Raw genomic sequence first — 25,767 nt, forward strand, 5'->3', positions numbered from 1 at the left:
CGTTTCAGTGGAACGAGATCGGTTGCGCAATCGTTGCCGGTCGATTATTTCGAGCTTGTTTGCATTCGAGTGGCGTTGCACGTTGCACGGGCTGCACGATGCACGTGTCGGCGTCGATTGAACGGTCCGCTGCCGATGCGGATGACTTCGCGATCGAGTACCGTTGCTCGATGAGTGGTATCGTCGGTCGTTAGGACACGTTCGCCGGTGTAACAGTAATACACTGGATTCTTATGCGGAATGAAAATTGTCCGTGTTAATTATTTACATGAGAAAGCGTAGAAATTTATTTCCTCTCTTCGTAGTTTTATCGAGTTGGAGACATGAATAGCGAAGGTATTTCTGGAAAAAAGTATCTAATGGATCTAAATTGGACACGATTTATAGCTCACAGTCAATTAGCACCACTGCCATCACCGTAAATATTCTTTCTTCTGACAGATAGAACTCCTAATCAATTATATTAACGACGCTGCAAGTGTTTCTCTTTCTCATGACGCACGGTGCAGTCTAGATGCAGACCGAAATTAGGCTACTCTCCTCCGTAGTTGTCGCGAAGGGTAAACCGTAGTTGCGGGCCGTCATTAGCCTAATTTCGAGGCCGCAGCATTGAATCAAGTAAAGCATAATACCAGAGCAACTCTGCAGCGTGAACAGAGGAGACAAGGGAGGACGTAAAAGGAAAGTAGAATGATAACGACGACCGTGGGAAATGAAAACGAATTAATAAGTCGTACGATGCGTTCGAGCACCTATTATTATAAAGGACAGGTTTACCGAGATTCCGAGAGAAAAATGGGACTCCGAGGAGAACCTGTCCGCGTTATTTTCGGCGAGCATGAACAGAGAATGGGAAATAAAAAGTGGTCGGTGCGTTTCGACTTGACCTTGGGAGTCCTGGATCCGGTAGCGGATCGAGTATGCCACTCGCAAAGGTGAACAGGGTGATTCGGGAGTGGTCCTCGACCATTCTGGAAAAAGTCCGGTCTCGGAATTTGTTTTTCGAGCCGAAATCTGTCGAAAACCGTCGGCAATCCCCCTCAATCGCGTGAAATGTCTCTCCATATATTTCGAATGGAATCAAGTTTCCTTCTCGAAAGTGGTCCTGCTGTTGAAATGAAAAGTTATCAGGTCTATCTTCGAATTTTTGCATTCCAGCAACGAGGAATCAACGTTTTGCTGCTCGCGCTTTACAGACATCCATCGAGTTGATCGAAAAGAATGTAATATCTTGAAAGGTGATTTATTAGTTCATTTAATTAAAGATGAGTTCACTGTCTATTCAAAGCGGAGTGGCATATTTTAGAAAGCTAGCTAGCGTAATACTTGCACGGATTCTCGAGTCACGGAAGAAATCGCGTTAGTTGAACTTTTTAAATAAATTGTAAACGGTAGTTTTAAGACACCGATGTTTAGTGTGGAAAAAGGTTGATTATTTCAGAGAAGATATAGACAGAATTTTATTATAGATATTTTTAATAATCTTCCATTATTTCCGATATTGTTAAAAGTGATGGACACACAGAATATATATAAATATACATAAATTGAATAGATTTCGATGTGGGCTTTCCAAGCAAACGAACAGTTAAAGGTCCAGTTCCGAATCGCTGCGCCGACCGATTAATTATCGCAAACGACGATCGATTTCGAATGGTAATCGAGCGATCGAGGGAGCGGGCGAATAAATTCGCATCCCGGCGAAACAAGCCGCGGGATCGAAAGTAAAATCACCTCGATCCGTCGCCGTCGGATAAATCTAGCGTGGCTCGGTCACTTTTACTTTTCGCGGAATTTGCTTCGAGGCTGTGCACCCGTTGCTCTCCGTCCTTCTCCCTCTTACTCTTTCTCTCTTTTTCCTTCGCTCCGTTTACCGGGAAACTAATGGAACGGTCACGCTGCTAATGAAATACCCTTTGTCGTCCCTAATTGCTCGGGGGAATCTCGATGGACCACGACCGTCCGAAGATAATGCTCATTTCGCTCCATACTCTTCATTCTTTCCCCCTAGAGAAAGATTCCCTAGTCCCCGTCTTGTTCTGCAATTTATTTCAGCTCGTTAAAGTCGAAGTGGAATTCCCAGTGGCTGAAAAAGTCAGACTTCCTACTGTTTTATCTTCCTGAGATTTATTTAGATTTATTTTCCGAGTGCAACACTTTGCAGAGTCTGACAATCCGATTTCGTGGTCCTCGCTTCTTTTCAGTTTCTTCGAGCTTGTAATTCGAGTGGAATCCTCAAATTTATTCAGATTTATCTTAATCCCAGTCTCGCCGAGTCTAAAAATGGAAAACATCTTGATCCTCGTTTGCTTTTTACTCTCTTCGGATTAGTCCCGTCTCGAATGGAATTTTTCGAGAGGTTAAAATCGCAAGAGGTCGCGAAAGTAAATTCAACGGATCTGCCTCGGGAATGCAGATCCTGGCTGCAAGTCTAAAGGTCCTTGCGGTGACTCAACCAGAGAAATTCCAACCCGCGAGGAACGAAGGAACGAAACAACTCGCCGAAACCGCTGAGCAAACAATATGCATATTTGTTGACTTCCTCGCCAATTACCGGTTATCAACGTCAATATTATCCTATCCACTTAGCTGAATCCGTAGAACCACATTGCCTATCTATTAACAAACGCATTGCTCTCTTCTTGTTGCAACGAGTCTAACCTTTCGCACTAGCATCGCAATTCCCGAACGCATTCATTCTCCAAGTAACGAGTACAGCTTCGAATAGAATTGCAGTAACATTTTCACATCTCGTTGATCCTACTAAAATTTGATTTACCTAGTAGATTGTGCTAAAAATTCATTTTCAAGTTTGGTAAAAAAATCGTCGATCGTGCATGACCAATTATAAAGATTGCACACGAAACAATTTGCTCGCAATGAGATTCTGCGATGATCGAACGGAAGACTATTTTCTCAGTGTAGCTTCTCGTGCGTCATAACGAGAAAACGAAACAGCGCGGTTTATCGACTGCATTGGACTCGACGAGGGCTCTGCTATTGCAGCAGCATGCGTGAATTGCAAATGGAGGATCGCGATCATCGATTAAATGGACAAGGAGGGAAGGATCGGTCCGCGAGTCTCGAAGGAAAGGTCACCGGCTGACCTTCCTCGCTCGATCCAGCGGCTTTTTCGCAGTCGTCCTCTTCTCTTGTTTTCATCGACTACCTTCTCCTCTCTGCTCTCCTCTCGGACCGAAGGCGCGCTTTCTTTTCCTTTCGCGCATTCCACCGAACACCTCGATCCGTCGAAGGTCGAGCCTCGAAGGTCGCCCGGAGTTCTGATAACTTGGACCCGACAGGAAACCCTTTTCCTCTTCCACGAACTACTGTGGACCCTTCTACCTCGTCCTTGTACCGAGTCGATTCGTCCGGCGGGAAATCTTCCGCGGTGTAATCGTCGAGAGAACACCTGCCATCAACATACGTATTTGTTCGCGACGTGAAAGCCGCTCGTAGGAAAGCCTCACGAATCTCGACGTCGCTTTCGTCGAACGTTGCACAACGATTTCCGATCGATCCTTCCTCGAAAATCGGCCGGCGATCCACGAATTTCTAATTGCGAACGCGCTCTACGCCGCTCGTACGTTTGTCGATCGCTGCGGGCTATCGAACACACTCACACACTATTCTCCTTCATCGGAAGCGTCCGAAATTGTAATTTACCTCGTCGGACACCTTTCTCCGAGCGTCTATCGAATCCTCGATCTGTGTTTCACATCAATTTGCATTCGATACGCCCACGGTATACGGCGGAAGGCTGCCGTTCAATTTGACGCCACATCGCGTCATCGGTTCTTATGGTGTAAGTGCTCCCTGGCCGAGGGAAAGTGGCCACACAGATCGTCTTGAAAATACGATTCAAAGAGCTGTGCTTCGGCGAAACAAGCCTAAACTTGTTATGGACCAGGAGAACGAGGTGTCCGGAGGAGAATGTTGAAGCAAGCGAATTTGCAACCTTTTTGTAGGTCATTCTGGCGAATTACAAGAATACTCTTTGGGGTCGTCTCGGAATGGATATGCACGGATGTTAAAGACAGACTTGGGAGTTGAGATTTTCGGGGAAGAATGAATCGCGAGACGGTCACGGGAACCAACGTCGGCCTCGGCGATCAGTTTTGCAATCTCTCGTTGCTCCACACACACGTTCGCTCCTTGTTTGCTTGAAACACGGCTCGGCATGTCTCGAATAACCGGTAGATTTCCTCCTCCTCCTCCTCCGCCGCAGCGGCCAGGAAGCCGACGATCGTTCCCAGGTATTCGATACGCATGCAGATCGCGCCCTCGAACGAGATCCAGCTGGTTCTCCAGTTTCGAAGCGTCGAAAAGACGACGACGACGCGATGGTGGACTCGGACTCGAACTCGGGCCCGGACCCGGACCAGAATTCCTTCTCGTTCTCTTTTTTCCTCAGGCACGCGCGTGTCCCGGCGACACGCGGAGAAAGTGGAATCGATCAACGACCCAGAAGAATTTCGCAAGATCCCGATCCATTCAAGTACCTGCTTGCCCGCCCGTGTCTGCCTGCCTTTTATCGGCGTTTATCGTTTATCGGCCAGCCAATCATCAACACGTTCCAGCGAGCCCTATGTTTGCCTATCCTAACCGAGCATCGAGATCTCCGCAGTGCGATCGAGGGAAGTTTAACACCCGGAACGTTTTCACAATTTTATAATCGATCGTGTTTAATCTCTCCGTTGATCCCGATAGAACGCTGTTCATTTAATTCAATCGCTAGAAGCAATTGAAAGACGACTTTTGATGCAGTGCGGATTTTATGCGTTTACAGTAAAAATGTGTAAGTGCAATTTAAAACAGAAGAGACGTTAAATAATTTGAGAATGTCAGTCTGTTATTCTCAACTTGTTGAAACGGATAAAGTAAGAACGAACTGTCTATCTTGCTCCTAACGACTAAATTATGGATTTTTATGCAAAATAAAAATTGTCCGCATCAGTTACCAGAAAGTGGAGTTACATAAAAATTGATTTCTTCTCCTAATAATTTTAAGAGGTTGTAGACAATGTCTACTTATATGAAATTCATATCATGTTTCTTCTGTTTTGCGTTTCCAGCTATTCATGTTTATTGTAAATGCATAAAATCCGCAGTCTGCTGATGACTATCTATCCGGATGGAAGTTCCCTATCGAATCCCAAATCATATTATACTTGGTCGGAGCCTGCAGACTCACCCTATTCTAGTAATATGAAATTCATCTCGTGTTTCTTCTATTTTGTGTTTCGCCTATTCATGATTATTGTAAATGCATAAAATCCGCAGTCTACTGATGGACTATCTATCCGAATGAAAACCTGTGAACATCGTTCCCTATCGAATGCCAAATCATATTATACTTGGTCGCAGTCCGCAGACTCACCCGATTCTAGTATGTAATATGAAATTCATCTCGTGTTTCACCTATTCATGATTATTATAAATGCATAAAATCCGCAGTCTACTGATGACTATCTATCCGAATGAACACCTGTGAACATCGTGCCCTATCGAATCCCAAATCATATTATAGTTGGTCGCAGCCCGCAGACTCACCCAGTCCATTTTGGCAGCTGGAGCGAGCAGCTATCCCGTGTCGAATGATCTCGCTGTTCGATCAAGTCGAGCACATAGCGCACCACGGTTCCTTTGACACGATAGACGATCCTCGATCGTCGGTGCACGCGTTTCCGGTGCACGGTCCGCGACCTTGCGAACACCTCACACAGATAGGGCACAGGTTGGTCAAACTCGCGCGAGAGCTTCACCGTTCTCCAGACGCTGGGAGAGGACTGAGTCTTGCTCGGATCCCGGAGAAGGCACTGTTACTTTCATGGGTCGTCCCTCCACCTTCGCCACCTCTCGAGAACTCCCTTCCACCTCCTCTTGAACCACGCAGGTGAAAGGAAAACATTTCTTCCCCCCTCGAGCGTCTTTTAATATTGATAACGCGGGACCGTCGTATTTTCAGACGCTTTTTCGCGAATTTCTTCGTCCAGGAATGTATGCTAATCTCGAGCCGCGCCTCGCCTTTTTTTGGAACCCTAACTAGTCTATAAATTGGACTTGAGAACTATTGTCGAGTTTTGCTTCTTGACGCTGTTCTGAACAATCGAAATTTGTCATGATTGACCATCTGATTTTATAGCTCCCGGGCAACATTAATTTACATATGCACGATCTGCGAAACGTGTTTCTTTAATTTTCGGTATAGGCCCACATAGAAAAGGGCCAATTGTAATCTAATAACACGCATATTTATAACGCGATACAAGACAAGCGGTTACCTCTTGCGTCGGACCCCTTTGCTTGATAGAGAACTACCAATAGTCCGCAAAGTTTCACAAATATAAGTCGTTCACTTCACCCCCAAAAAATTCCCAAAGTCCTCCCGAGGAATCAAGAAATAAAATTAGTTAAGTACAAGAGTGGTTTTTGAGATTCAACATGTTATGGAGAATTAAACAGGGTATAATTATCGAGGTCCCGGGTGAACGGGTGGAAGATCGCCATAAAATCGGCTTCCACCAATTTCAGCGGTCCTGGATTATAGGCGCAAACAGGTTGAAAACCAGTAGACGCATTCTTGCATCGGAACGAGGTGCAACAGCCCGTCTCGAGGCTGCAATTAAATCGGCCGAGACGTGGGTCGGCGATTAAACGCGACGAGAACACCGTCCCGAGCCCAAATACATGGCATTAGTAACCGCGACGCGGGCAGAAATCCAAAGTATTTTCGAGAAAAGCACGGCGAGAGAAAGAGCGACGACGACGTGACGCGAAGGTCAATGCCGATATCCACGCCCTCGGCGACGATTTTTTTCACTTTCGACAAGGAGCTTGACTCGTTGCCAGCCGGGTACGAAAGGAAACGCCGTCGGTCGCGATAAAATCGTGAAGCCTTCTCGTGAATTTATAGTTTATTCGTTGCTATGTACAAGTCTTCGGCGGAGTCGTCGAACGATGGCTCTTTGTCCCAACTGTAAAAGCTAGACGCTAAATACCAATACCTAAAGCTATGTCCACACTGTAGCAATATCGAGCAATTTTTTGTCACCTCTCGTTGATTTCTTCTTTTATTATTGAAAACTTCAGTGTAGACATAGAACTCGAATGCATAAAGACTCAAAATCTTTATTGAGAGACATCGCTCGTCGGCTTACAGTCAGTTCGACAGTCTACTTATCTTCCAAGCCAACGTCTTCAGGACTGATGATAGCCTTCCTGTTCCTCTTCGCTGTATCCTCTGAAAATTAATCGTGTTATCGATACAGAGACTAATTTAATGGTTGATCGTCGAGGGGAAATACCTTGGTAAAAATGTTTAGCGGTTCTTTTTCTGATTTCCTCGACACCCTCCTCCGTCTGGGCCCACTCCAGCACCAACCTTCGACCGTACAAGTGAGTGCTCTGACACAAGGCCTTGAACGCTTTCTGCAAAAAGAAAGGATTTAATTGATCACCGTAGACCCAAAGAAAAAGAGACGTTTGCATCGTGAATGCTATACCTTGGCCTCGCTCTTCGTGTAGAACTCGACGAACCCGAAACCTCTGTGCTTCTCCACGCCGACGAACTTCTTGGGCAATCTGACCGCCTTCAGCTCCCCGAATGCTCTGCAGAAAGATAAAGCAATCATTCTTAAGCAACTGAACGTGTCCATTTTTTCCCTACAATTAGCTCTTACAAATTTGAAAAGCGTACTTGAAGAGCTCGGTTATTTCTGCAGTGTTCGCTTGGAACGGCACGTTCCTGATGAGGATCTTAGTGCCAGTCTGAGAGGACACTTTGGCTGTCTTCTTCGTGGTCTTGACATCGGTGCTGCGTTCAAATGTCTTTGTGAGTATTTGTTGGAACGAACACTGAAGATTAAGGATAAATTAGTCAGCATACGTTAAAGTTCTCTCCGAGCGCTTCAACTCGAGTGTCTTCCCCTCGAGCACGGTCATCTGCAGGGTCTTCAAGGCGCGTTCAGTATCTATCTTCCTCTTGTACCTGACAAACCCGTAGCCCATGGACAGTTTCCCGGCTGGGTTCTTCGGGTCCTTTTTCGTCGCCACGGTAGCATAATGGAGCGGGCCGCATTTGCTGAAGTACTGCGGAAACACGAGTAGAGTTAGCCTCCCGAAGAAAGCCTATGAATACTAATAAATCAGCGCGAGACAAGTACCGTTTTCAATTGTTCATCTGTGGTGGAGAAATTGATGTTCTTCACAAACAGAGTGGTGTCCGGCTCGGGCTCCTCTTCGTCTTCGCTCTCCACCTCGGTTTTCTTGCTCGCATTCTCTTGCAGTCGCTCTTTCTCTTTACCAGGAGCCACCGCAGAGTCGTTTTGCTTCGTTTCATTTTCCACTGCAGCCTCTGCTTTGCTCTTCTGGGCGGGAGTGGAGAAGCTGTTCTCGGGAGCCCATTCCAGATAAAGCGGCAGGTGTTTGTACTTGGTGTAAGCCAGTTTGGTGAACGCCTTGCGAGCTTCCGATGGTTCTAAAAATTCCACCAAAGCCGTGACCCCTGAAGGCGGCATCACCACCCTGCCCAATTCGCCGTGCTGGCTGAACAGATGTCCGAGATCCTGCGCCGGAGTCCCAGCAGGCAGATTCTTTATCAGGATCACGGTCCCCGATCGCTTCTCCGTGGGTCGATTGAACGCGTCCAAGCAGACTCCATTGTCCTCTAAAAAGTTCCTGGTGTCCTGGACCAGCTGCGTCTCTCCCAGCGCCAGTTTCACAGCGGCACTCAAACCTTTTGACGAGCTATCCTCCAGAACCTTCTCCTTGGTCGTGTTGTAGGTGGTTGCAATTGTATCGGCCACTGCATTCTGGCCCAGGAACAGAGCATTCCAGTTGTGTGCGGAGCCAGCAGTCGCCTTTGTCTTCAGCTCCTTCTTCTCCTTGTAGGACAGCCCCTTCTCGTTAAGCAACTCCATCGGATCTGCTTTCGCCTTGCCAGGAAGCAGGTGCAGCATTCGACCACCGAGAACGCTGCCGTCCAGCTCGCTGTAAGCTTTCACGGCGTGCTCTGCCATCAGAAAGGTCACTGTGCCGAAACCCTTTGGTTTCCTGGTCACCCTGTCCACAGGGAGGTCCACCTCGGCAAGAGGACCTAGTTTCGAATCAGTGGATTAGCAGAGAGTTATTATTATTTATTTATTATCTTATGACCTCCGGACCGTACCATATTTTTCGAACAACTTCCGAATATCGTCCTCCGTCGTCGTGTAAGATAGATTTCGGACAAACATCCTTCCAGACTCGGCTATAGTCTCCTCCTCCTTCAACGCTTCCTCCTGCTTCTTCCACCTAAAGTTTGCATCGTTCTCGGTTTGCTCGGCATCCACTTTCTCCTTCACTTCGTACCTTGCTAGGACTATTTGTTTGCCATCTGAAAGAGCCAATTGAATACAATCTTCTAGCTTGATTTCTGACTCACGATGATCATCAGATTTTTACCTAAGAAACTCTTATTCTTTAACAATGCCTTTTTGAGCTGCTGCTCAGTTTTAAAACCGACGTATGCTATTCCCTTGATCTTTGGAGGCACTCTTATCGATTTTGCTTTCAGGGGATGGAAGAAGTGTTTGATATCTTTCTTCTTGTGATTGTATCCTAGCCCACGGAGTTTTAATGTGAAGAACTTCTGAGGGCCACGATCAGGTGTGGTTTTCTTGTCAATGTCCTTCGTTGCGTTCTGATCTTTTCCCTTCAGAGCTTCCATATACTATAAAAGAATAGTTAAAGTTGTTGTTTTTATAAAGATGAGTAATTTTGCGATGTAAAATAATTTCAGTTACCTCCAAGTCAGATATAACTTTGTTTGCCACTTTTGGCTTTTCTTCCTCTTCTTTTTCTTCTTTCTCATCTTCATCAACGTCACTGTCTTTTTCCTCGTCATCTTCGCTGTTGCTAGACTCCTCCTCTTGAGCATCGTCTAGCGCAGTGTCATTGTTCCACACAGCTTTATTTGCTGCATGACTTTCAAGGAATTCGGCGAATAAAGGATCATCTTTGTACTGAATCAAAACAGTGTAAATGTTACATTATTGTTATTAATACTGTGCAATGATAGAGTAAATATAGAGACATACTTTCTCAAGTGCCTCTTTTACTTGGTCTTTAGTAACATTGTCCTTCTTCTTCTTCTTTTTATCTTTCTCTTTCTCCTTTTTCTTTTCAACTACTGGTGTTTTATCTGTAGAATCTTTTTCTGCTACATCAGTAGAGTCATTATTGCTAGGCTTGGTACTGTCAAGCGCATATTTACTCCATGACCTGGGTTTAGAAGAATCCCCTATGAGATTAAATTCATCAAATCAAATTATAACAATTTCAAAACAGTCCGAACATATTGTAGTTGTTAGGGTACCTAAACTTGCACAGAGTTCAACGGATATTCTGCTGGTATCTATACAGGTTTTGTCAAAGTATTCCTTCGCAGCTATAGCTTGTTCCTCTATCTTAAATCCAACAAATGCAAATCGTCGAAACACTCCATCTTTCGTGTACTTCAATTGCACATCAGTCACCAAACCCTTTTGGCTGAACAACTCCTTCAATTTGGTATCTGTAGTCTACAAAATTGAATTGTCTATGTAATCATTTCTGTTTCTATACCATATTTACAAGATTAATGTTTATTACTTACACCTTTCGGCAAATTTTTGACGATCAAACGCGACATTTTCTATCTGTCATAATTATTTTTGACAAAATTCTGAATGTTTACATTGACACACTGTAGTCCACCATGTGGTTTTTAAGAGGTTAGGTTCCCCAGGATTTCAAATTTGTGGCGCGAATATTTAAAAGATGAAAATAGTTGCTACGAAATATAACCACAGACGAGATATAATAACCACCGACGATATATCTCGTCGGTGATATAACCAATAACGCTGTAAATATTTGTAGGAAGGTTCACGATCGTATTGAAATAATCAATAAAAATAAACAAGCATGTGGAATGTATTATTTTTTATTAAAAAGTTACAATTCCTTTAATGTCTTCGATGATAATACTTTCTTAACTGTGTTCAAGTAAAGGCCAGCCTCTTTTCAATGGACCGTACGCGTCTATTGTTATAAAATTAATACCTTTTCAAATAATATAAGTTACACGATTAATATCATTAGCTTTCGAGTAAGTACATTTCATAGAGCTCTCGGTGTTCGTTGTTCTGAAATGCAGGAACAAAGTTGACTTCCACAATTTCAGTGAAACCCTCGTCCAAAGTCGGTGGTTGATAATTTTTCCTAAAAAAAATATAGAACCGATGAAACATTTGTATTACCGAACGTTTAATTGTTATAATTAATAACTGATTTCATTTCTACCAACTCACATGTAAGAATTAATGATTATCTCACTGACTTTAGTGTGACTAGGATCTGTTAATTCCCGGAACTGAAACAGAACAGTTGATACAGTTTTCTTGTCGCGATCATTGCTCCATATGATTGTAATTAGCAATTAGTATTCTGTTACCTTATTATTATGCTTTGCGTGATCGACGTTCGTCGTCATGATGAAACATCTGACAGGAATGCCGCGTTTCTTTGCTACTTCTACGTAACGTTGTCTGGAGGCAGGATCAGGATTAGTATTATCCACAACCACGCTCTTTTTCTCCGTCAAGTTTTGCTCCATTAGGGCAACACATTTTTTCCAACTGCCAAGGGTATCTCTGTTCACGTATCCATAGTCATTCAGGTGATTCTTAACAAAATGGGACTTGCCCGAGCCTGGGCATCCAACCATCAGGACTATCTAAAAATACAATTAAACAACTCGCATTGTATTTGTAAATAATGCATTTCTTCTGCTTCAATTACCTCTTGCTCGTTCGACGTCACGTCGCCTCCTGTGCACACCTCGACAGTTTTTATATTTTTTGGATTAAACACAGGCAGTTGGTAAGGTGGTTCCTTTTGACCAAGAAAGTGTTCCTCAGGGGTGTCGAATTTCAGTCCTAAATTCAGTGCTAACAATCTGTCCGCCAACGAGTGATCCTTTTTCTTTCCTGGAGCCCAATTTTTTGGTCGACCGGCTGCATCTCCCACGTAGAATGATTTCGCTTTGTCGAGCGGTACGGAGTCGTTGTTCTTGAAGAATAATGTAACTCAGCTTCTCGCGAATACAAGCGTTAATCTATGAATTAATTGATACCTACTTCTTCTAATTTCTGCCACATACCGATCGTCGGCTTTCTGTAGATGGTGTGTCCAGTGGCTATGAAAATCTGAAAATCAATTTGGTCAGTTATACGGGATTACAATTGAATTGGAGTCGTGAAGTATACCTGTATCGGCACGCCAATTCTTCGTACTATGTTCTCTATTTTATTCTTGAACAATTTAACGACGTGCCTTCCAGAGCCAAGCCCATGTTGATTAGTGAAGATCACTATCTTGTAACCATTACCGTGAAGCGCCTTTAATTTCCCTGTTACTTCTGGATATATAAGTTGCCAGTCGTCATAGTCTTTTGGAAATACTAAGCCGGAACGAGTTTTTATCAGAGTCCCGTCCATGTCATACGCAGCTATCTGAAAGTAGAAGCGTCCCGGTAATTTCCACGTAGATTTTTATATAACTATTTAATTACCTTCGGACGGCCTTCTACACCGTTCGTCGTGTACATTAATAATTCTCCTTTGTCTATACTTTCCCATGTACCCTGTTCATCCTTGAGATTCACTGAGCTTCTTCCATCTTCCGACTTATCCGAACTCATGTTGTCTTTCTTCAAAAATTTGAGAATGCCAGTTTCTGTATTTCTTTTTGATTTTCTTCCATTCGCTGTCTTTTCCTCTTGCTGTTCACTTTTAGAGCTTCCAGAACTCAAGTTGTTATCTTCGTATCTTGCCACTTTACAAGAGTATTCTTCATCTTCTCCACTCTCAACTATTTCTCTAGCCCTTTTCTCAGAAGGGAAGCTTTTGGGAGGTGGAGGAGGATTGAACTCAATTTCATACACATATTTACCATACAAAATCTCTAAGCAGTCTTGGTGTTTGCCTATAAACTTAACATCCTTACGGGTCTTGAAGCCATTAAACCCACAAGGTCTTTTACCCAGTTGCTGTACGGTGACTTTGTATTCCTGATAATCGGCACATAATCTCACTATGGAAAAATAATTATAGTTGTTAAACTGAGGAGTCACTGATTAACTAGAGAGCAGATATTTATGCAAAATGGAATTTTTCCGACTGAATTTCAACAAACCGGAATCAAATAACAGTTAAATCATACCTAGTTATTTTCATGATAAGCGTGTAAAATCTACTATTTCCTATGTACACGAATAATAATGCGAAAAAGTACAAACCTTGTTGTCTAGAACACTGAGAGTCTGTAATGTTCGTCTCTGGGCATCGCCCCACAACGACTGGTTTTTGATGTGGCAGGTGTACCGTCAGTATTGCTTTATCATTGCTTTTTAAATAACAACTCTTAGCTTTGTGAGTCATTGTAATTTATACAGCAAACAATACTGAATCTATAATATTAATGAGAATGATATATTCACGTCAAGACATAAGAATTTCAGCAAATTGAAATATGTGTAAATTTATGAAAAAAAATTGCGATTTTCGTACAGCTTGTGTTTAAATAAACATATGCTAAAAATAGCAAAATTACGTCTTACAGATAATGGACATTTCTGGAAGATTATTGTTATCTATTTACTTACATATTTATTTATTTATCTTGATCGGTACAAGTTAAAAAGCGCTTTATTATTTTCATAAAATTTCTTTACCTCCGCTTCACCGTTCAATTTCATCAGTTGCAAATTCTTCCCGATCATTTTCGCATCTGCTGCGTCGGTCAGGGAAGGTTAGGATCGATACGAACCTAACCTTACACAACGGACAACAGCACGTGGTGTCGTGGTGTTTTGATAGAGAAACAGAGAAACACGTGGACTCAATTGGAGTGTGTACATATTACTCTTTGTTAGAGAATAGTGAGATAATTCAGTTAGTGTAAATTACAACTGGAAGAGAATTTCGAAGAAAATGGCTGCGAACGAGTCCACAGAAAAGGCGGAGAAGAACCCTTATGCGTATCTGGACAGAGACGATTTCACGTCAGAGAAGTACAAAATTGAAATACGCGGTTTGCCAAAGTATTACGGGATCGGCGAATTCAAAAAGCTTCTGAACGAAAAGCTAGAATTGCAAACCTGTAAAGTTAAGCCACCTAGGAGAGGCAGTGGTTGGTTGTACGTGTCCTTCAGAAACGAAGAGAACCGTCAGAAAGCCATAGAAAAGCTGAATGGAATCGTTTGGAAGAACTGCAAACTTACTGCTCAGGTATATATTTGTTCATTATCTATTACATTACATAAATGACTGTTAGATCGTTCGGTGGGATCTTTTGTATTTTGCATCAAAAGATTCAATCGTTAATTTGGGACATAGATCGCCAAGCCAGCCCCGGATCCGTTTGTGAAACGAAAACTGGAGCAGGAGAGTGGTAGAAACAAGCATCTGAAGACAGAAGACAGTGAACCTGTCTCTGCAGAGGATAAAATTAAATCCATCACTATTCCATTGTGGAATATACCTTACCCGGATCAAGTAAGACAATTGTTGAAATATGGAACAGGAACATAGAGATGACAAGGATGTTATGTTGTTTTTAGTTGGAGTTGAAGCAAAAGGAGATGAGGTCTATTCTGACAAATATTTGCCAGGAAATGTTAAGAGCAAGTAAAGACAAAAATCTGCTGGGCTGGTTGAACTATCAGAAAGATAAGTACGGAGGACTGCCCTGCGAGCTGCTTCCCATTCTCAGTACAGACAAGATCACAGAGTACAGAAACAAGTGTGAATTCACAGTTGGTAATTCGAGATCCCATTTGTTTCAATAATAATGTTAACCATTTGAGTACTACAAGCCTCTGCAAGAGATCGAAAGGAGTACAATACATTATCGGCGTACAGGTACCAGCACAGACAGCAACGAAACCATGATAGGATTCAGGCTGTCCAGCTATGCGGCGGGATCCACAGCGGTGGGACCGATAGACGACCTCTGTCACATTCCCAGCAGGATGAAGACTGTGATCAAAGTAAGTTCCCTGAAACGACCACAGATCTTCATTGTCCAGGCTCCAGATTCGTCTTTTGCACAAGCAACTTTTAGATACTGGAAGAATTCGTACGAAACTCAGGTCTGAAACCTTTCCAACCAGTTGATCACAGTGGCCACTGGAGGCAGGTGACTGTCAGGACGACTCAGAGTGGAGATATGATGGTGATAGTGGGCATCCACCCTCAGGACTTGACACAGGAACAACTGGACGAGCTGAAGTTGCAGCTGAAGGACTTGTTCGAGACTGGAAAGGGCTTGGAAGCTGGCATCACGTCCTTGCACTTTCAGATCATGAATAAAAAGTAAACTGCCAAAGTAAAACGATAAGGAGGAGGTCTCGCTGTGGGGATTTTATCGCTTTATTCTTGCTTAGGAGCCGCGACGGGCTGAACCAGGACATTTATTCCCACATCGCCGGCTCGAAGTGTATAGAGGAAACACTGCTAGGCATGAAGTTCAGGGTGTCGCCGCAGGCGTTCTTCCAGGTGAACACGCCAGCCGCTGAAGTGTTATACAAGGCAGCTATCGAGCTGGCAGCACCGAACGAGGACACCGCTTTGCTGGACATCTGCTGTGGCACTGGGACCATTGGCCTGGCCTTCTCGAAGGTTGGCAAGATCTGTTCGTTCTAAGCATCTGAAAATTGTTCGAAGTAACTCGCTTGCCGCTCCATGTACAGTGACTTGCCTAATTGAACAGGCATTCTGTAAAGCAGAAGAGCATTTTCGAAATTGGACAAGTGGTCTTGCGTTAAATAATGGTCTCCTCTAGCTTCTCTGTTTAGAGGGTGCTTGATCAATCACGCGAGTCATTGTATATCTGGATAGCTTCAAGGATCACAGCATTGAATGCGTCACGTTGCAGCATTGCGGTGAGGTGTTCGGCCTTGAGATGGTGGAGGACGCGATCAAGGATGCTAGGGAGAATGTTTTGGCGAACAATGTGACCAACTCCGAGTTCTTCGTCGGCAAAGCTGAAGACATGCTGCCGCCGGTGATCCGCAGGATCACGAAGACCGACATCGTCGCTGTGGTCGACCCACCCCGCGCAGGACTTCGTAAGAACGTCTCGCTGAATTTTTCTATTAGGTTGATGCATATACAGTTCTAACTATTGAGACTTTTGGGTTTCATATGCAGCGACCTAATAGGACAGCCCGTTGCTGCTAGGATTATACTAAGACGAAAATATTCTAGATCACCGAGCCCTGTTGACTCTGCGCAAAGCGAACAAGCTGTCGCGACTGGTCTACGTGTCTTGTGATCCTCGGGCTGCCACCAGGAACTTGGTAGACCTAGCCAGGCCACCCTCGAAGCAGTACGTCGGCGATCCGTTGGTGCCCGTCAAGGCCGTCGCCGTCGACATGTTTCCTCACACGAAGCACTGCGAGCTACTGCTTTGCCTGCAGAGGCTGTCGGATGCGATGAAAGCACGTGATCTCGCGGTCAAAGCCGAGGAGAGCTCCAGTTAGCGCTCGGGAAACGTTTCTTTGTCTCTGGGTTGAATTTTGTCCGGTGGAACAGGCGTGGACAATGAGTTCCCTTTGCGGGCCACAGTTTTGGCGAGAACAGGGATGCCACGCTAACTTGGGAAAAGCACGTCCATTCTTACCAGCTCTAATGGGACTCGTTGTCCAGGCCTGCTGTAGAAGCTGTTCCCTGCTTAGCATCACGCAGAGTTGGTGGACGAGTTCCCTGTGTCATTGCTTCGCCCAGAGCTCAAACTCGCGAGCTTCCGACCGCCCGCTACAGATCACGAATGCGAGCGACTCGATTAATCTTGTACAATCTACAATCTTGTAATCTGAATAATTATTTTATTCGATATAATAATACCAAGACCAGCGGTGTTTGTCGAGTGTCGTACGCGCGACGCGTCAAGAGAACCTTAGTCTACAGGCGGAGGCAGAATTTGATGGAATCCTCGAGAGGAGGGAACGATGGGAATACGTGGGCGTAGATCGGGATGTCACGGTGTAGACGCGGATCAGGGATCGCTTCAGCTTCGAGAGCCAATTGAACCAGCAACAGCGAGTGTCGTCTTGCTTGGTACGCTTTTAAGTGGGTACGTTTAATCGAGTCTAGCATGCCGGGGTGTCGTTTTATAAGCCAGGGGGACTAACATAGTTGATAAAACACATGAGAGAAAGAGAGTAGAAACAACAGATGGCGATCCCGACTCGTGACGAAGGGTAGAGAGCAATTTCAACGGTGAGCCTTAGGGGCCTATTTTTCACTGATTCCGCGATTTATTTAATCTGCTGTATGTGTATGCACGCAATGAACGCAACAGAGGAGCAGTTTCGAGTTTCGGTTCCTCGAGCAGCAGGTCGAGGCGATGATACGGAGTCGTCGAGTCGGGCGTTGAAGTCGAGGCTGGCTTTGTTGAACAGCGCATTATCGCTTTCTCTTGAAGCACGCCACCGCGTTGAAATAGCAGCGCCAGAACGTATGTTCTTTAGTCTGACCGCGTCGCTGCAGGTCCATCTACAAATTCGATTTTCAATTAAAATTTGCCGTTCTTTCGATCTATGATGGCTGTGTGAAACCTCCAAGCTCCACGCCCCCTTCCAGGACAATGTACAGAGTCATAAGGATCTGCTGACTTGGATTTTCAAATTCATACACCATGCACGGAAAGAGAGCAAGATATCCGACACATCTTTTTTTTAAGGCTATTTTGACCTCTTCGAAGTGAACGATGGAGGATAAAAAAGTGTGTCGAATATTTTTCGAAATTTTCATCAATGAATCTGTAACCCAACTGTTTCAATAAAACAAGGATTAAACATCGAGAAGTCTCACAGTCTGGTGCCACCATAGATCAGACCGTTTGCTTTGAAAATACAGTTCTCCCTCTTTATCGTCGCGGTGTCGCCCCGTGGCACTTTCACAAGTCTCTCACATCAGCTGGATAATAAAAATAGCATTCGCCAAGCAGAGTAACGGCGCGCACTTTGACCGCGACGCTAAGGAGAGAGAAATCGTGGCGATCGTAGGGCGATAAGACCTTTACCGTTTCCTCGCCCCCGCTGGAAATAATCTGCGAATGGTCGGTTGAAATATGCGGTGAGGTTTTTGCGTACGATCTGCTGTTACTCAATTCGCCTCTGTTCTGATTGTCCACAACTTTCTGTAGAGCAACCATAAGTTGGTCCAATAGTAACGCTGCCCTTTTGGGCACCACCACCTGCAACAACAATAAGTTCCGATGTATTCCTCTCACCAAGTCTCGGACATCGTCCGGATTCTGGACAACAATGACAGTCAAGCTAATCGTAAGCCGCAAACCGTTAATTACACGCACGCGGGATTTACGCGATAATCGATTGAATGCCGTTGTGCTGCGCGACACGCGGTAACACGCGCGCTTGCGAAATCCCGGACTCTTTATTATCCCGGCCGTTTCCATCGATCTACCGTCTCCCACCTTTCCCCGACATTTAATCTTCACGCTAATTAAAATTAATTAGAGCCACGAGGATAATTGCCGCGAAGTTTTAACTGCCTTGTTTGGCCGGTCGCGTGGGAACCTCCGAAACTGGTCCTGAATCTCCGCTGTCTTCGTAGTTCTTAAATCGCTGATCGATTAACCGTGTGCTCATTATTTGACCCCCGTTCGTGGGCCGGAACGATTAACTATAAACGCTATGCTCAATTTTCTCCTGCAGTCGATCGACGATCAAGTTTTTAGAGCTACCCCTCGCAGTCTTTTAAACGTGTGTATTATTTTATCAATTATTTTATATACTGTTTGTTTCGTGGAGCTAACGAGCGACTCATCTCTCCGTAACAGCTTAACTGATAATACTTCTTTATACAATTAATAAAGAGCAAACAAAAAAGAAGCTGTCTAGCTAGACCGTTGTTAAAGTTCCACATTGAAATGGATGAACTTTCAAACGAAATCCGTCCAACAAATCCATAGATTATCTGGAGACCCAGTTCCCAGAATCGCCCACGCGAGCACAACTTCCAATAAATTGGACAGCTCGCATAAACCGCGAGACATTCCACTTGAAGGTCATTCACAGGCGAAATACCGAAGTTTTCTCGCGCAACGATGAATCACTACATTATTGAAATGAGCGTGCACACCGCCATCTTGTCGGACCGCTTCCGCGGTCACGGTGGCAGAAGGAACAAAAGATTAATTCGTACCAGTGTCCTCTCTGATCCTTCTCGCTTTCATATCGACGATAACGAGTTTTCCCAGCTCGCAGTGTAATATCGCAACTTATTCGATTAGCTGAGAAAACGGCTCTCTTTGTTGCAGGCTGCGGGGATACTGCGAGGACGCTACAGTGACGACACGGTACGACGTATCTCGGTAGGTGAATTTTATCAGTTGTTGTCCCCTTTGTTAGCCGCGACGCAATAATGCGGCAATAAAAACCGCGAGCGTCGTTACGGCCCCCAATGCGACGGGAATCGTTAAAAAATAATTTCAGCCGCGATCTGAATAATGGCCACTTGTAACTGCCAATTTTCGTCTGCCGGGGATCCTGCGTACTCGTTATCTTTGCCTATCTTTGTCTTTGGATTCCCGAGGCTGGCCCTCGTTTATTTGTCCGGAGGTAATCTTTGCTAGTTTGCACAAGTCGACTATTTCAGAACAATCAATCTTTACACGAAAATTTTACGTTTTTATCATTTCGTATGAAGTAATCATTTCCTATTAGTAACATCGTTTCGTAAATCAATTTGATTTTATTTGCTTGATGTGCAAGATCGCAGGTCGTCACACACGTGTGAATGGTAGCGAACCCGTTAAATGAAAATATTGATTATTTGTTTTGTCTATTGAGCGAATGAAATTGGCTGATGCGTCCGGTCCTGACCGACCGATTCTACTTTGTATTTAATGTATATGAGAACCTGGCGAATCGTCGAATCAAATTTCTACATTTTGGACTCACTTTTTTCTGTAGAATCATCTATTCGCAGACTGTACTGTTAACTAGACTGCGAACCTTTGTGTAACATAAAAATCGAGTGCCTGGATTGCAAAAATGATTTTCTGCTTTTAATAATTTTCAGAGAAGCCTATTTTAAATTGAACCTACCCACGTTGTTTTTAAATAGGTCATTCCATACCAGATCACTTTTTGACGTCACCATCGACGATTGTGTTCTAATATGTCGTAGTCCATGTCAAATTAGGGGGAAGGGGGTTTAAGTCATCATTTTGACGGTTTAGAATTTGTTTAAAATTGACAGAAAGTTATGCAATTTAACTATTATTATTTCCGGTTCACGGTTTCCACTATCGCCGGAAGATTCTCAAGCGAATATTCGCGTTACCGTAGTCACCGTAGTTGATCGAAGAGTGTTCGGTGGAAAGAGTGGAGTCGGGAAGGAAACGAGGTTCCAGAGGACGCCGAAGTTCCCGGGGCCGTTTACCGGAGGTTTGCGCTCGATTATCCGCTTGCTCGGGGCTGCCCGAAAGTTGCGAACTCGTCCCGGGATCTAATTATCACGTTGATTAGCCGTGCGCGGTTTAAATTGCTCGACGCCAATCTCGTGTCGTGCGAGATGCGCGCCAATACGCCTGGAACGCAACGTTTTCCCTTCGACCCTGATTGTCGCATGTTTAGGCGCGAACCTAATTAACTCGTTCACGCGGTCAGTAGCACGACATACACCGGGATGATATTATTAGAAACTCCTTATAAAGAATTCCTTCTAAAGAAAAAAAGCTTACATAAAGATACCGATGTTTAAAATGTTACAACTTTGTGGATAGAAGTCGTACGACCATTTACCCCTGGTCTCATTCTAAAGCATCACACTTTTACTTTCACAATCCGCTTTAATTTTCTTCTAGCTCTTTTATCTTCGATTTCTGCTCTTACACGCAGGTGAGTAATTGAGCATTCGTTTCCTCTCGAAAATGGTGCTAATTGGAACGACCCCGGAAGGAAAATTTTTTTCCGTGCCTGCGACCACCATAGACGCGAAGAATGAAGCTTCTTCTTTAAAATGAACCCTCGAAGACCGACGCACGATTTTTCTTACTCATTCTGTCGAAATTTGAAGTAAGGCAAGGACACACATTAACATATTACCTTATAAAAATAACAAGATTATATTTATTTGAACTTTGTGCGGTTCATACTACAATATCTGAGCTATTAAATATGCGTATTTAATCATTCACCACGTAAGCATCTTTATAATTTCAATAATTTATCCATTTGAGCGGTGGTGGTATAGCGTTATCCAAAATAGACTATAGGAAGTTTTTTTTTAAATAAAAAACATACTATTTTTAATTCTATTGGTTTTTTTTAAATTTAATTATCAGGTATTATTTATGACAATTATGTGTGAAAGACGATATCTGTTAAATTACCATCACGACCATGTTTGCAGACTTCAATTCGAAGAAATGCTCAATTCTTGAGAACGACGTGGAATTGATGTTGATGGGTCATTAGCAACACTTTCACGAACAGCAGCAATGTTTTGTGCAAAGAAAGTTAAATTAATTCAACTGTTGCGTTCACTGTCTTCCATTATTAGGCAGAAGGTGAAGGGCACTCACGCACGACGTTCTCGAGTTTGCCAAGCTTGCGATTCCCGCGCGAAAGGTGACCGACTGCGAAGTTTCGCGACGCACTACGCGAAATCGTCGGAGTCCCATGAGCGCACGGGTGGAGTCATCCGAGGAGGAAATGATTTTCACCGGTAAAGTCTGATTTCCCACGGAAACGTAGTCAGCCGACCGTAGGCAAACAAACGTAAACGTGGTTATTCATTCTGCGCGCGATTTCCCAGCGGCTGACGCGGCCCCTAGGGGCCCCGGAGCTTTTCTATCGATGCCAACCGGAGCCCTTGACAGTTCGCAAGTCACAACGTGGCAACGTTATCATACCATTCTCGAGGAGGTTGGCCCGATTGCTCGGCCAATAAACCGTAACAACCCCGAATCTGTCCTGAAACGTGATATTAGTTTTCTTCGTGGCATTGTTTACCGGGTATACATACACACCCACTGTATTCTTTGTGAATTGCTACATTTCATCACGTTCTTGTGTACAAGATATTTAGCTACGGTTCACAGTGTTGTTATTGTTAGACTGCGGATTTTTATGTATTTATAAGGAAACTGGCTCGGTGTAATATGAAACAAAAAAATATATAAAAGAAACTTTTTAAAAACCACGCTTATATTGAAATGCACTAAAAAGGAGAAAATAATTTTTGTGGACATTAGTGACTATAAATAAAAGCGTGGAGCGCTAAACTATATTGCATTGTCATCCAGTTCCGAGCTATGTTTAAAGTTTCAAGTCTACTTCGATTACAAGATTTTACGCATACAACAACAACAACAACGATAACTCGGCAAGCTAATATAAGCGTGGTAATAATAGATTAAAAAAATCGAAGAAAATATTATTTGTTGATCTCCAAATAACTATTAAGAAATGGAATGAGTTCTCATTTGGTGCCTTACAAAAATAGGAGGAAATTTATTCCGTCATGTTCCATAAATGAATCTTTATAATTTCAATAATTTCAGAATATAAAACCGCTTACATTCCACAACCGATGCAGAACATTTTTATTTTGCACGAAGATCCGCAGTCATTGTAAAATATATTTTTATTCACTAGAAATCTTCTGGTCGGGAAGAGAACTGTGTTCCTGCACTTGAACTGTTATGAACAGACTTGGGATCTTCATGGAGAATTAAAACTGTCTACCAGAATCGCAAGAAACTGGGGTGAAATGAAAATTTAATTTCTTTCTCGATGTGTTTAAAATAATGCAACAGTACCTCTGAAATGTTGCGCACAAACGCATCAAACCTGCAGTCTAGTTACGAAGAAATGTTTGATGACGGACTGTGTGTCTGATAGACTGTGTATGTGTGTACGAGTTGAACAGACAGTTTTTCTCAAGCGCGTTCTGGACAGTCTAACTAGGAGGGCGAACGGCTTTGGAATAACCGGTACGTGACTCCACAACAGAGATAAATCTGGGCAGGAATTAGTTTCGTTTACCTTCGCGACGCTATTGTCACCGGTTAATCCGGATTCCGACGAAGTAATACAGATTTCGACAAAGACTTCCGATAGAACCGTGGGAGGACGTACGAGAAAATTAGGAGAAAGGTCGCCGGTCAGCTCCGTGCGCTCTGTTTCCGTTTCCCGGCGAAGTAAGTTGATCCCTTTACCTAGCAAATCGACGTTGCCTCTGTGGCTTCATCGATGTACTGCAAATCTTTTCCATTTTATGGATATTCAGAGTGGGTGTACAAAGTATTCGTACACCTTTGAAAAACTAATAACTTTTTTATAATTGTACCAAACGACCTGATTTTTTATAATCAATTAGAAGCATTGATTTACGAAATGATTTGCAAAAAATATTTTTGCAAAAGTTATGATTTTACATGCAAAAATAGAAAAGGCATTTTTTAAAACTTTTTTATTTGGCCCCTTAATGAAAATTTAAAATATATGTTTTGTAGATATGTGGTAGTTATACACGTGGTGAAAATTTCATCGAAATCGGTTGACGCAGGAAAAAAACGACACGCATCGAAAGATGTACGATTCATTTCATAAACCTATGCTTCTAATTGATTATAAAAAATCAGGTCGTTTGGTACAATTATAATATAAAAAAGTTATTAGTTTTTAAAAGGTGTACGAATACTTTTCACACCCACTGTATGGATATGTACAATACTTAAATGTTTAGTAATTCATTAAATGCCAACATATTTAATAATGTAAGCAATATTCTGAACAATGGTACAGCAATTTTTAGTGGTGCCTCTCGGAATCACCACTCGAGTGCTAAGGGTTAAGTTCAAACTTAAACCATTATAAAAATTCCTGTAGTTCCTTCTGATGTTTTTGCTGTTTCATATTCCACTTGCACATTTTTCTCATGAATGCATAAAGTCCGCATTGTAACCTGGAGATTTGTTTATGAGAAAAATGATCAGCAGCAATATAAAAACAAGCGGCAGCGTCTAGAAAGATCTAAAGATTAATGGCAGCAATACATCGTTCTCAGAGGGTTAATTATCGCTGCGGAAATCAAATTTTGATTAGTTCGAATGCTGAATTATAAACGTGAAAATTCCAATTACAAGGGAACCGAGCGGCTTATCTCGGACAGATAAAGTATCGGGCGGCCTCGTCGGGAAACGACGGGGAACAAGTTTCGTGGAAGTCGCTAGTAATTAAAAATCGGCGGTAGAAATTAGCGAGAGCGCGTCGGAGACGTGGACGCAATTAAAGAAGGGATATCAAGGAGCCCCGGGGCTCGGATCCGTGACGGGATCAGGGACGGTCGCGGAAGAGACGCTTCCGGACAGGTGCCACGCTCCTTCCTTTCGCAGGATATCGCTGGACGTCGCAGTTCCAACGGGAAGTCGTCGGATTTGTCGAGTCAGTTTTAAATTTGCTTGTTCAACATTTTTGTTTAACGATTGCCAGCTGCGGCAACACTTACCATTATCGATTTTAACACATTATGTAAATTGTAATTTTTTGAAAATTGAATTTGAATTGAATATGAATGTTGAATTGAAAATGCTCACGATATGGCTTTGTGTTTTGAATATATTTTTCATCAACAATAGCAATTTCAATCGCGAACCAACAACTCACCTCCATAATCTAATAATTGCGTTTGAGATTAATATAGAAATGATGATTTTTTAAGGGTTCCTTTTGGTACAATACAATGGTTGAAAATCCTATTCAATTATTCTCATTGTTAAATGTCTTACTTTGTGCATAAATTAATTCGACTATCTTCGTGTAAATCACCAAATGGTAAAAATGATAAAGGAGGAATTGTTCTTAGAAGAAATTTGTTCAATCTACAAAGAATTTGTTTCCACAAATTGAGCAATGGTAGATCGTCGAAGTTACAACGGTTTGAACGTCGGCAATCTTTCACGCAAGATCTAGCAATTTTCGTTCGCTCGATCGGATTTCTTATTAAAACGTCTTGCTGTTTGCAGTGATCTTCTGTGGGCTCATGCTTCCCACCCCTAAAGGGATGTTCGAGGGTTGTTCCCCTTCGACGTGAACGCTCGACCGAGAGAAGGCCAATCGTACATCTTCACCATTCTGCGAGTCTCAACTTTTATTTTGCGAAGTATGTGTCAGACCTCGGATTTTGTGCAGGAATTTGTGATAAAAATTCGTAGCGATTCGACACAGTATTAAGATTGGAAGAATTTTTAGAGAAATAATTAAAGTTGGAACCATCGATCCCGAACGTCGTCGCGAGGTCAGTGTTGCCATTATCCGACACCGACGGACTGCATGACCATTTTTGACGTCCATCTGAATTATAAAGAAACGTCTCGCACACGGCTCCGAAAAGAAGTTAAAACAGTTACGAAGAACCTCTGCAAACTTTTACAGAACTGCTCCGACGGCGCACAGTGGGGAAAAGTGACCTAACTCGATCCAAAACGAAATAACTTTCGATAGAAATGAGGTAGAGCGATGAATTTTTTTTGTAATACGCCAAATAAACGTTCAAATACTTCATTATGTTTAATTTTATTGTGTTTTATATATGAGAATACAATAAATATACCTTCAAACTAGTGGGTTATCAAATCATTTCAACGAAAAATCATTACATTAGTTCTGTTCACAAAAATTGATTTCTTGAAAAAACCAGAGGC

At 43.1% G+C, this 25,767-nt stretch overlaps 6 protein-coding genes across 12 annotated transcripts in view; 2 read left to right on the plus strand and 4 right to left on the minus strand.

Moving 5' to 3' along the window:
• LOC143213900 (uncharacterized) overlaps positions 1–5,797 on the minus strand; it is a 30,146-nt gene extending 24,349 nt beyond the window's left edge. For 2 of the 4 annotated variants that reach the window (XM_076434230.1, XM_076434229.1), the window contains exon 1: positions 5,554–5,797. In XM_076434230.1, the coding sequence (XP_076290345.1) occupies positions 5,554–5,562 (9 nt within the window). In that variant the 5' untranslated portion in view covers positions 5,563–5,797. The remainder of the gene's footprint in view (positions 1–5,553) is intronic. The other 2 variants (XM_076434231.1, XM_076434233.1) reach the window with 2 other exon arrangements.
• LOC143213929 (prohormone-1) overlaps positions 1–25,767 on the plus strand; it is a 121,615-nt gene that overhangs the window by 23,377 nt on the left and 72,471 nt on the right. For both annotated transcript variants that reach the window (XM_076434300.1, XM_076434298.1), the window contains exon 3: positions 19,372–19,425. The gene's annotated coding sequence lies outside the window, so the exon portion shown is untranslated. The remainder of the gene's footprint in view (positions 1–19,371; positions 19,426–25,767) is intronic.
• LOC143213905 (putative RNA-binding protein 19) lies at positions 5,976–10,768 on the minus strand. Its single transcript, XM_076434246.1, has 12 exons — positions 10,637–10,768; positions 10,358–10,562; positions 10,080–10,282; positions 9,786–10,004; positions 9,445–9,712; positions 9,170–9,376; positions 8,166–9,097; positions 7,889–8,091; positions 7,700–7,816; positions 7,506–7,611; positions 7,308–7,431; positions 5,976–7,243 (listed from the first exon to the last, which is right to left on the minus strand). Exons 1-12 carry the CDS (start codon positions 10,670–10,672, stop codon positions 7,176–7,178), a joined length of 2,688 nt encoding a protein of 895 aa, XP_076290361.1. The 5' UTR covers positions 10,673–10,768; the 3' UTR covers positions 5,976–7,175.
• Pnkp (Polynucleotide kinase 3'-phosphatase) lies at positions 10,958–13,915 on the minus strand. 2 transcript variants are annotated; one of them, XM_076434275.1, is made up of 9 exons: positions 13,757–13,915; positions 13,322–13,492; positions 12,596–13,116; positions 12,291–12,536; positions 12,162–12,230; positions 11,824–12,093; positions 11,477–11,758; positions 11,334–11,395; positions 10,958–11,244 (listed from the first exon to the last, which is right to left on the minus strand). In XM_076434275.1, the coding sequence occupies exons 2-9, from the start codon at positions 13,461–13,463 to the stop codon at positions 11,121–11,123; spliced, it is 1,716 nt and encodes a 571-aa protein (XP_076290390.1). In that variant the 5' UTR covers positions 13,464–13,492; positions 13,757–13,915; the 3' UTR covers positions 10,958–11,120. The 2 variants fall into 2 exon arrangements, with proteins under 2 accessions (XP_076290390.1, XP_076290389.1); XM_076434274.1 differs by having other exon boundaries at positions 13,688–13,846.
• On the plus strand, positions 13,632–17,126 carry LOC143213914 (tRNA (uracil-5-)-methyltransferase homolog A). The gene is made up of 8 exons (XM_076434273.1): positions 13,632–14,312; positions 14,421–14,579; positions 14,645–14,843; positions 14,946–15,073; positions 15,148–15,398; positions 15,470–15,704; positions 15,961–16,153; positions 16,293–17,126. Exons 1-8 carry the CDS (start codon positions 14,016–14,018, stop codon positions 16,565–16,567), a joined length of 1,737 nt encoding a protein of 578 aa, XP_076290388.1. The 5' UTR covers positions 13,632–14,015; the 3' UTR covers positions 16,568–17,126.
• Positions 17,130–25,767, minus strand: part of LOC143213928 (uncharacterized) — a 30,525-nt gene continuing 21,887 nt past the window's right edge. The window contains exons 2-3 of one of the 2 annotated variants that reach the window (XM_076434296.1): positions 18,112–18,285; positions 17,130–17,582 (exon numbers count right to left, since the gene is read on the minus strand). In XM_076434296.1, the coding sequence (XP_076290411.1) occupies positions 17,493–17,582; positions 18,112–18,285 (264 nt within the window). In that variant the 3' untranslated portion in view covers positions 17,130–17,492. Of the gene's footprint in view, positions 17,583–18,105; positions 18,286–25,767 lie in introns of both variants that reach the window. The other variant, XM_076434295.1, reaches the window with a different exon arrangement.

This window comes from Lasioglossum baleicum, chromosome 12, assembly GCF_051020765.1.
Source record: "Lasioglossum baleicum chromosome 12, iyLasBale1, whole genome shotgun sequence".
Lineage (NCBI taxonomy): Eukaryota > Metazoa > Arthropoda > Insecta > Hymenoptera > Halictidae > Lasioglossum > Lasioglossum baleicum.

Coding starts and splice junctions, on each gene's coding strand:
- LOC143213914 (XM_076434273.1), top strand. CDS start 14,016: ATGGCTGCGAACGAGTCCACAGAAAAGGCGGAGAAGAACCCTTATGCG. Junction 14,313..14,420: donor ACTGCAAACTTACTGCTCAG/GTATATATTTGT, acceptor TTTGGGACATAG/ATCGCCAAGCCAGCCCCGGA. Junction 15,399..15,469: donor TTTCAGATCATGAATAAAAA/GTAAACTGCCAA, acceptor ATTCTTGCTTAG/GAGCCGCGACGGGCTGAACC.
- Pnkp (XM_076434275.1), bottom strand. CDS start 13,463: ATGACTCACAAAGCTAAGAGTTGTTATTTAAAAAGCAATGATAAAGCA. Junction 13,117..13,321: donor TCAGTGTTCTAGACAACAAG/GTTTGTACTTTT, acceptor ATTTTTCCATAG/TGAGATTATGTGCCGATTAT. Junction 12,094..12,161: donor TGTGGCAGAAATTAGAAGAA/GTAGGTATCAAT, acceptor TTATTCTTCAAG/AACAACGACTCCGTACCGCT.
- LOC143213905 (XM_076434246.1), bottom strand. CDS start 10,672: ATGTCGCGTTTGATCGTCAAAAATTTGCCGAAAGGT. Junction 8,092..8,165: donor CAGATGAACAATTGAAAACG/GTACTTGTCTCG, acceptor GTGTTTCCGCAG/TACTTCAGCAAATGCGGCCC. Junction 7,612..7,699: donor GAAATAACCGAGCTCTTCAA/GTACGCTTTTCA, acceptor ATCTTTCTGCAG/AGCATTCGGGGAGCTGAAGG.